The 10,719-nt window shown below is 36.3% G+C and overlaps 1 protein-coding gene across 3 annotated transcripts; it reads right to left on the reverse strand.

Annotated features, from left to right (window-relative positions):
• Positions 1-4,416: 4,416 nt before the first annotated feature.
• LOC108340818 (disease resistance protein RPS2) lies at positions 4,417-9,498 on the reverse strand. 3 transcript variants are annotated; one of them, XR_008249001.1, is made up of 6 exons: positions 9,339-9,498; positions 6,426-9,216; positions 5,938-6,213; positions 5,052-5,832; positions 4,836-4,959; positions 4,417-4,726 (listed from the first exon to the last, which is right to left on the reverse strand). XR_008249001.1 is itself a non-coding variant. In XM_017578407.2 (5 exons), the coding sequence occupies exons 2-5, from the start codon at positions 9,198-9,200 to the stop codon at positions 4,946-4,948; spliced, it is 3,846 nt and encodes a 1,281-aa protein (XP_017433896.1). In that variant the 5' UTR covers positions 9,201-9,216; positions 9,339-9,498; the 3' UTR covers positions 4,417-4,945. The 3 variants fall into 3 exon arrangements, 2 of the variants coding, with proteins under 2 accessions (XP_017433896.1, XP_017433897.1); XM_017578407.2 differs by having other exon boundaries at positions 4,417-4,959; XM_017578408.2 differs by lacking the exon at positions 9,339-9,498 and having other exon boundaries at positions 4,417-4,959; positions 6,426-9,288.
• Positions 9,499-10,719: the final 1,221 nt, after the last annotated feature.

The raw sequence follows: 10,719 nt of genomic DNA on the forward strand, positions 1-10,719 counted from the left end.
CTTCAAAGCTTTAACTTCATCATCATCAAAATCTCTTCAAAGCTTTAATGCTTCTCATTGGTAACAATTATTTTATATTTTGAATTGTATGTTATGTTATATTCCTAGTTACTCATGCTTTCTTGTTGTGGTTGTGATACCACTTGTAACGGTCCTACTTGTATGGGAGTAGATGACATTGTAGATTAAGCAGGACTGGAGTAGCGCGACAAGAGAAATGAGAATTATTTCCTGTTGGGATTTTATTACGTTTTAAAGTTATTTTATAGTTTGAATAATGGATTTCAATAATTGTAAGGTTTGAACTTATGTTATAAGACGTTTGAACATTTGAGGTTTTCGTTTCCACAATGTTATATAAATGAAAAATAAAATTGGAAAATTTTTTGGATTTTATTAATTAATTTGTGGCACTCTGTTAGAGGTGTTACATGCCTTATGGAAGACGATGGTCTGGTCTTGTGTTCTGGTGCATCGCAATTTTGATTTAGGGTTTCAAATTGGGGTTTTTCTACAAGGAGTTGCGATTCACAGATGTTTGTGGTTTAAGAAAATTGGTTTTGCAATTTTGGCGCTCTAGGCTGGTGGCAATTCTATTACTTCGTGGTTTCTAGTTTCTGCAAGTGTGGTGAAGCAATGGTGGTTTCTTGATCTGTGCGTGGGCTCTACTATTTTGGAATTATGATTTTGTAGATTGCGAGGAGAAGGAACGAACCTGAAGTGCTCGTAGTGGTTGCGAAGGTGAATGTTGTGAAAGATGAAGCCTGATGATTGGGTTCGAACAATGGGTGAGATTGTGTTGGCACGATGAAATGCGGTGGCTCTTGGTGGCCAAGTTGTGGTGGACAAAGATGGAAGGTGCAAGGATGGAAAATCATCGGCAACGGTGGTTGACGGCATCTGACAGTGCTGTTACTGATGGTGGTTTGATGATTAGGGTTTCTAGTTTGGGAATGAAGAAGATGATGATGTGGTAGCCTCTGGTTGGCCAGTTTGTTTAGTCAAGGATTCTCCCAAATGTTAGCATCTCATTGGCTTGAGTCATAAGTTGGGGATTATGCCATGTTTCATCATCTGAGTGAGTTTGATTTTATGAGTGGTAGAAGGGGTGTGGAATAGGGAAATCAGGGGTGTAGCAGTAAAGACTCATTTTTTGGCCTAATGCTGAAAAATGTGAGTATAAATGAAAACTAAGGTTGCATTTAACTCCTTGTATATTTCTTTCCAGAATAAACTACTTTTAGCCTTATTTTGTAACTCAGACTATTTAGTTTCAAGCTTTGAATGAATCAAATTTTAACTTCAGTTGCATCAACAAACATTAGAATATCCAGAAATAATTTATGCAACTAACAATCACTTTTTAATTCCTAAACTTAATAAGTTCAATTGTCACACATCTTATTTAAATAAATTATTTGAACAGAAATTCAATCAAAAAAATTATATTAAACCTAAAATGTGGACATAAGTATGCATTCATTACTTAGCTAAATGATTTCCATCACCCGCCTATTTACATGTTGTGATTCATTGAATAATTGACAAGTGACACACCACGCGTTATATGCTTTTATCCATGTGCGTAATGTGCTAAACGTCAGATGTTATAAAAGGATGGTCAGTCTCTTGTACACAACTAGATAACTGGATAATCATAATGGAGCTTAGCAGCCCGAAAATCAATATGGAGCTTGGTAGCAGGACAATTAGCTCTACATGAAGCATGAGAACTTGTGATGTAAAAAGGAGCTCATTATGTTGGTCATGAGAGCTCGGATGGAACAAGGGAACACGTTGGCATGAGAGCTCAAATAGAAAATGAGAGCTCGATTGGAAGTAGAGGAGCTCAATTGGAAGCAAGAGACCCAGATGGAAGCAAGGGAGCCAGACTTGAAGCAAGGAAGCCTGATTAGAAGTAGGGAAGCTCGATTGGAAGTAAGGGAGCCTGATTAGAAGTAAGGGAGCCCAATTGAAAGCAGGGGAGCCCAACGAGAAGTAAGGGAGCCCGATTGGAAGTAGGGGAGCTCGAATAAGAGCATAAGAACTCGGCTGATAGCATAACTAGCCTGACATTCAATTTGGTCCATAAATACAAGACCCAAAGAATGTGCAAAGAAAACCTATACAATTCTAGATTATTTTTATATTAGAAACAAGGAAACTAAAATTAAGCCTAACCATGGACCTTTATGTAAGCCCTTAAAATGATTGTCATCACAACATGTAGTCAAAGTTTAGTGAAATAATCAAAGTTGGTCAAACAAGAGGGACTAAAATGAAAATACTGATATATTAGGATTTCTCTACAAATTTCAACTGCGTGATTGCAAAGGTTGAATTAAAAATTGGACAAAATATTTTTTATTTAATTATAAATTATCAACATAAAATATGTTTTAAATATTTAAAATTGATCAAATCTATTAATTATTTTGGAGATATTACATTATCATAAAATAGATTTTAGCAATAGAAATGTCAAAACTCAAGCCCAAATCAAATTCTATATAAAGAAACCAATGGGAAGCATGAAAGGAAACCTTTATCCACTCTAATTTTGTACAACTTTCATCCACCATGTCCACCACTTTCTTTCCACTTTTTTCTCATCCATTCATTTTATCCATGGAAGGCTTGAGTTGATTTTGTTATAATTTCGTTATGGATTATGAGGTTAGATTAAAATAATTTCTTTGTTCTTTTTATTTTTTTTTTTGTTTTCATTTACCTATGTCTTTTATCTCTGAATCATATAAAACAGATTAAGATAAAGCAATTGTTATGCCATTTGTTATGTAAGAATTTATAAAACCTTTCTTTTGTTCATCATCGAAAACATAAATATAAAGGGTAGGTTTAGCTCCTCGTATCAACAACCTTGTCTTGACTTGTTTTCGTTTTTCGAGAGAATTAAATACCTAGTTCAGGTATCTTAAGCAATGAGTGTTTAACTCAATTCTCTCTCAAACACTTTTAGACAAGACATCGTCTAGTCAAATATCTGGTTGTTCTAGCCTAGATGTTTTTCTAAATCTAGGACCTAAGTGTTTTGCTATGTTTTCTAATATTGGGTTTAGGTTATAGTTTTGTCTATTTGGGGTTTTTGGCTTTACGTTTTTATTCTAGATTGCTTTATGATCTTTTAACCCATTTTAATGTTATTTGATTAAACTTCAAAACATTAGATCGTTTGTTCATATACACGATTTTTTTTTAACAATCTCCCCCTTTTTTATGTTTAACAAATACACATTTAAACAATGTATTCAGAAATGCCCTCCTCACACTATCCATGAAGCATGACCCCTGATGCCACAACCATAATCCAATCACGAACCTTAGCCGTAGAACCTCGAAACTAGTGTCAACGAACCCAGCCGTAGAACCACCAAACCAACCTCAACAAACCTAGGAACAGAACCCCCAAACTGCCATCTTCAAACCAAGCCAAAGAACCCCTAAACCGGCGTCAACCAACCAAACCCCACTTGGCCAATAATCACTCTTCAAACCGTTTGAGAAGGGAACACAATGGAGGACACCAATAGAATAGGGAAGGGAAGGGAAGGAGGAGGCTTGAGACGAGAAGAAAGGGGAGGAAAATTGGGGAAAGGTGTCAACGAATACCCCAATTTTCGAGCTTAAACAATCACAAACATTATCTATGGCCACTGTCCGTTAGTAAGTTATGTCACCAACGTATTACCAATGGAATTGGAGCCGTCGATAATTGTTCGTTGGTAATCAGTGCTTTTCTTATAGTGTAAAGCACTTAGTTTTTTCTTCATGGTGTTCGACTCTTTCCTCTCTTTTTTTTTTCTCTCGCTACTCAGATCATAAAGTTGTGATACCACTTTGTAGAAAATAAATGTGACACTAAATAATTGAACTCTTCAATTCATTGTGATTATTTTCATTGAACCTTGTCACCCTTTAAATAGGTGCAAATAAGGTCTTCGGCCAAATACAAAATAATAAAAACTAAAAACAAAATATAATTGGCTCAAAATAAAAACAACTACTTAACTTTTTTCTATCTTATATCAACAAAATAAAATAGTACTGCACCTAAATAAATGGAAAATCAAAACTACCTATTTTTACTTTATTTCTATCAAAATCAAACCAAATATTACTAGACTCAAACTAATAAAATAAGATTTAAACAAAATTATTAATAAAAATAAGATTTAAACAAAATTATTAATAGATGTACAAATTTAAATTTATTGCAAGAGAGTTGGATGTCCTCTGGTATTCTTATGATGAATGATGAAAAATTGAGCCAAACCCTCCGAGATTTTATTCTGGAAGTGCTTTGCCTGAATCAGTGTCATCATTAAGATTGTGTAATTTGTTATCCACTAATGAGATGTCCCTCAACTTTTGATGCAAGATAAGAATACGAAGACATAAAAATAATGTATAATGTTGATATAAGATTAGTACAGAAATTTTGAACAGAAATATCTCAAACTTTTGCTGGCATAATGATCCTGTACTATTACTACTGAAATAATGGTATCTAATTTTTCTAGCGCTTGTCGCTGTGATGCCGTTTCTTGTGACACCTATATTACCTATACGTCCAAAACAGCCATATATACTGAGAAAATTTTCTCCTCATGTTCTGTGTCTCTTACTTCTCCATGGCCTTTTTCATGTGATAATCTCGGTCCCTTCATCAAAGCACAACTTCCTAACATGCTCCACCAGAACTAAACTTCATAATTCATAAAGTAGGCAAGAAAAGACAATCAACATCAAACTTCACTTTCCAATCCATCTCAGACAACTAAAGAACTTTGTGAAAGGAATCAATCACCAATTACTTTTTGTGAAAGGCACCCAATGATTTCATGTGGAACCACGACTTCGTATTAGGTAAAAGTGCAAGCAAAGAATTTGCTAGTTTAGACTTCGAATTCTATAAAATGCTTGATCATGTTTGGGGATCTGCATACGCAACAAAACATGATATAGGAATTGCAACCATAGATATAGGAATTGCAATTAAAAATCTAGAATTCTGATTAAAACTTGCGTACCTCTATTGAAAAGCTTTCTTATAGTTGTATTAAGGTCACCTTGCCAGTACCACTGATCTCCTTTCCGAGTCAAATGTATTTTTCTAAGGATCGATGCCCTTAAAATTCCCCGAGAGAAAGTCTCCATTCTTGGGCATTCAACAGCAAAAAATTGATTCAACAATGGAAATCTGAGGTTGTGATTTCCATCACAAAAGCATCGAAGGTCTGGCAAATTAAAAAATTTTATGGATACTAATTTTGGGAAAACAAACCCAAGAGCTGCCCCTATCCCTCCCTTATCACTTGCAATAATTTCCTCTACACCACAATCACTTATCTCAAGGAATTGGAGATGCAGAAGGTCTTTGGCCAGAGACAGTGGAAACACATATTCTAGACTTTGACATTTAGAAGCTTGTACCATAAACAGGTTTTGAAATTTGATATTTCCTTGAGGATCCTTATTCCACAAATGCTTTAGCTTTGGTAAATTACCCAAAGATAATGTTCTCAGTGGAATGTCTAGCCCTTCTTGACTGCTACCTTCTTGCTCTGTGTTTATACCATCAATTTCATATACAACTTCCAATGCCATACACTTCCATACATTCAGTGATTCCAGGCTTTGTAATTTGTCTAGCACATGACATGGGAACACATTCAAGAGATTGTTGCAGGATGTGATTTCCATCTTTTTCAGTTTACAAAACGAATTTTGAGGGAGTAGGGCTGGCCATATTGCCTTCAAATTATCCATCTGAGAAATCACAAATGTCTCCAGGTTGGGGAAAATTGGAACCTATATCATACAGTTAATAACATGCTTCAGGCTTCACAATTGAATGCTAAGAATAAGTCTAAGAATTAACCTAAAGAAAAACTTGAACCAATTTAAAATGCTCACCAATTCTGTTTGAGTGGATTTTCTAAAATGATGAATGTGACCCAAGTTTTCATCCGGCACAAATATCTTTTCTACGAATTTGCATGAACTAAGTAAAAGATGTTGAAGCTTGACAAGTTTTACAGCCACAGGGTATGAGAAAATATATGTCAACCGTTCACATCCATCTACTGTCAAAGAGGTCAAGTTTTCAAAGTAAGAATGATGGTGATTAATCCATATCATGTGGATATTGATTGAATACAGCTTCAGGGTCTCCAGGTTCGGAAATTCAACCTGCCAAGGTTATATATACCAGTTAGATTATCATTATAAAAGTGATCGACATTCTTTGTTCCATTAAAAAATTCATATATGTTCTTTTATTAGCACTGCTCCTCTCTTGAAAGTTAATGGTATCCATATCAGAAAGAAAAGTAGAAATATAAAAATTTCAAATGCATTAACCGCTATAAGTCTGGAAAATAAAGAACAAGTCGTATTTGTACCTTGTTACTAAAAAGTTGACTGGAGAAACCATTGCCGTTTTCAGAAGCCTCAGTACTTGAGTCAGGAGAGAGACTAACAAGGGAAGGTAAGCATTGTAGAGTAAGTGAACGCAAGTTGATGAGCCTGATCATGTTGGTTTGTCCAGCATCAGCATCCTCTTGTCTTTGCCCAGATAAGATATTGGTCATAGATTTGCATTCAGAAATCTCAATCTCAACAAGTTCAGAAAGGTGTTTAACCATGGAATGCGAGAAAACAAACTCCATCCTATCACAATCCTTTACTTTGATAACTTGTAGTTTCCTAAAGGCCTGTGCTGGAAGGGGGTCACTGCATATCCTCTCCATGTTAATCAGATTGTGAAGGATCAATGATTCCAAGTTTGGGAAGGCATGATCACTATAAGCCCACTCCGTTGGTCCAATAATGCTCTCCATTTCAGCACAGTTTAGGATGCAGAGATGCTTCAATTGCGAAAACCCTTCATCATTCAATTCGTAGAGTACTTCTCGAACACCTTTGAGTTCAGCTAAATACAACTCTTCAGCCTTATTCATCAACATCTTTATCCCATAGTCCTTTAGAATGGTTGGGTCTGCACCCGAATTTAACTTCAGAAGTCTTGAAGTTTTGTAATTCTCAGACTCCACCGCAGACCATTTCCAACCATCCCCAATCAAAATCTTGTAGCTTTCTAGTCTCCCAAAGCTAAGCATGTCTCTTGGGAAAACTGAAGTATCTTCTATCTGGACATTCAAAATTGTTACTTGGTTCAAATGCTTTAACTCACTTAGACTCGAATCATTGTTTTGGCTTTTGCTTTCCTTAGCCTCCAATTGAACATCACAGTTTCCCATGTAAAGCTCTTCCAAGCTTGTCAACCTCGAAATCACGTTGCCAGGAATTCCTCCTAGTGTTGGGCAATCGGTCAAATCTAGCAACCGAAGATTACTTAACCCGCCTATTTTTGCCGGAAGCTCTTTAAGCTCAGATTTTTCTAAGTTGAGAATCTCTAAACTTGTAATTTCCCCGACAGTAGCTATGTCTTCCAGCTTGCACTCACACAGATACAATGCTTGGAGGTCTGTCAAGAGGCTGAGAGACGGAGGGAGCGATGGAGTACAATTTAGTCCTCCTAAACTCAGCACCTTCAACTCTTTCATATGAACAAAGAACTCATCAGGGATTTTCAAATAGTTTCCTTTACTATTTATTTGGAGTATCTTCAACTTGGGACATTCTAACACCTCAGGAAGTTCGCGGATATAACACCAATCTAAGAAAATATGATGACAACTTCTTAAGAAATCCATTCTGGGCCACTTAAATTCCTTGTTTCTCTGCACAGTAAAGAAAGGTTTGACCCTTGTCGCAATAGAGTTAGCCACATGTCGAACCACCTCAAGCGCCACGACAGAATCTCTTTTCCCCTCATCAAGTAACAAACAAGCAGCTCTCAGGTTGTCTATCAATTTGTAGAGTCTGTTTCTCCCATCCGCCAATGAGTCAACTTGTTTGTGCAGTCCCAGGCACCAACCAAACACCAACAAATCTCTTGTGCTACAACCATTTCCCATGGAACCCAAAAGCAGGAAGAAAGTTTTTAGTTCCTGACTTTCCAAATGGTCGTAACTCAGCTCAATAGCAGAACGCAAAGGAGAATAAAGACACCCTTCAAGTTCAAAACTTGTTATCTGTTCCAGCGCATCCTTCCAAGCATATAAATCCTTGTTCTTCAATTCCTCCACCACTGTGACTATCAGAAGTGGCAATCCACCACAGCTCTTCGCTACTTTTTCGGCCACTGATTGAATGCTAGGGTCCCTAACCGCATCCCCTGCCCTCTTCTCAAACAACTCCCAACTTTCATCATCAGACAAAACCTCAAGCCTACAAAACTTCCCTGACCCAAAATTAGAACTCAACACATTACGATTCCTGGATGTGACCAACAACTGGCATCTGCAACCTTTGTTGTCCTCACCAAAAGGCACACCAATCTTTGTCAAATCAAGCTTCCCCCACAAATCATCCAACACCACAAGAATTCTCTGCTCCTGCTGAATCCTCTGGCGCAACCGGCTCGCTCGCCCCAGCTCCGTCAGCTCATCAAACTTCAACCCCAACCCATCAGCAATCTCATTGCGGATCCTTCCCACATCCAGCGAATCCGTCACGGTGGCCACCACCACCACATCAAACAAGCCATCCTTCTCAACCTGCCACGCCAATTCCTTCACCATTGCAGTTTTCCCCACGCCAGCCACTCCATACACTCCAACAATGTCCACCCCACCATCCTTCAGCATCTTCACAACATCATTCAACATCACAGTTCTCGATTGAATAGCAACATACTCTCTTGCAGCTGGACCAACATTGCATCTTAAGGCACGCCTATAGGAAACACGATCAAACGTCTCTTTCCTTACCTCCCTCACAATCTCCACCAAGGTTCTCGCTCTCTGGCTGTTGGTGTACTTCGAGTACACGTCCATACATCCTACCCTTTCCCTCTCTTCCTCCTCAAGGAATGCCTGCCCCTGCTCCACAGCTGCACGCACTCTGTCGAACCAGTCACGCACAGTGTCCTCGATCTCTTCACCGCCCCTTTTGGCGGCTTCAACCGTGTGCCTCACTTCCTTCTCCTCACTCTGCAGCCTCTTAATCTCCGCTTCCAGCTCTGTCAGGTAAGTGCTGTACATCAACACGTAGGTGATGTTTCGCAGCAGGGGTGCAGCCACGCTTGATGCCACGCTCGCTATAGTATCCATAGTTCTTTGAGTTTATCTGCTAAAACCCATGGAACAACAAAACTAAATTTTCTTCTACATTCTGATGTAAAGTCAAAGAGTTCAACAAAAAAAAAAGAGATTTTTATTGACGGGTGTGTGATTAGAGATCCTACTTACCTGTTTCAGTCTGTGCTGAGGATGCTGAATAACAGTAGCCGAATGATGTTTATCTCTCTCAGTATAATAAAATTAACATGCTTAGGTTCATAATGGAGGGGAATATAAAAATGGGTAGGTAAACCCTTCTTTCAAATAGTTTTATCAAAATTATCAAGTGATTCTAAATTATCATAACACATGATATATAATTAAGTGTTATTATTTTTTATTAAATTATAAAATCTGAATTTGTTGAGTAAAGATTGAATGAAACCATGACACTAGAAAATCTTATTCTATCTGATCCTTTGTCATTGTGAAACAGTAGCATTCAACTCTGCTACTTTTGTTTGCATATATTATCATCGTTTTTTTCATGGAGAAGGAGGGACACAGACAAAAGAGAGATTGTAGAGCCACCAAATAATGGACTGTAGACTGTGGCAGAAACTTGCAACTCCATTATTGTCGTGATTATGACACGAGGAAATATGGGTGGCACAGTGAACTAAAACGTATACACAAATTTTAGTAGATTTGAGAAAATTTAAAGATAAATTTTTTTATTATTTATTTGAGTGAATTTAAAAATAAATGAGAGTGAATTTAAAAATAAAATTTGTGAGAATTAATATAAAATTATATTAACGTGACAAATTAAAAAAATTTATTTCCAAATTTACTCATGACAAAAAAATTTATTTTCAAATCCTCTCAAATCTACTCTACCAAATTCAAAAAAGAAGCCCTTTTTAAAGACTAACATATTTTGATAAACGTGTAATTTAATATTTATTCCATATTGGAAACTGGATTCAACTACAATAGCGTCAGGTTGCAGAAATTGTCAGCAAGGATTACCAGTGCTTTGTCGACAAACTACATTATTCAATTGTCCGTGTGATACTCGTTCAACCAAACAGGGACTATTTATTTCTCTTTCCATTGGATAAATTCTGGTTAATTATTCCGGCAATTTATTTTCGTATGTTTTTAGAAATTTTTGTTGTTTTCAAATTTTAGCACTAGGTAATTTTTTAACTGGATACTTTCTAAATTTATCTATTTTTTATTAAATTATATACTTGTCACAGAAAAGAAAATAATTTTTGAACATTTATTATTCTGAAAATAAATAATATTCAATAAATTTTTTATAACCAATTTTACAAGGATAAAAAAATTATAATTACTATATTTAACAAGATCTAACGATTTTTCATGTAGAATAAATTATCAAACACGATAATGTATCTAATTATCAATTATCACATGGTATTCAGCTTTATTCGAAAAAAATTATTAAAAAGTATTTTAGATAAAAAATAATAATTTTCCCATAAACTAAATTATTGTAGAATTTATTTGGTATTGACTTCTCCCACATTAAGTTGTATCT

This window comes from Vigna angularis, chromosome 5, assembly GCF_016808095.1.
Source record: "Vigna angularis cultivar LongXiaoDou No.4 chromosome 5, ASM1680809v1, whole genome shotgun sequence".
Classification (NCBI taxonomy): Eukaryota; Viridiplantae; Streptophyta; class Magnoliopsida; order Fabales; family Fabaceae; genus Vigna; species Vigna angularis.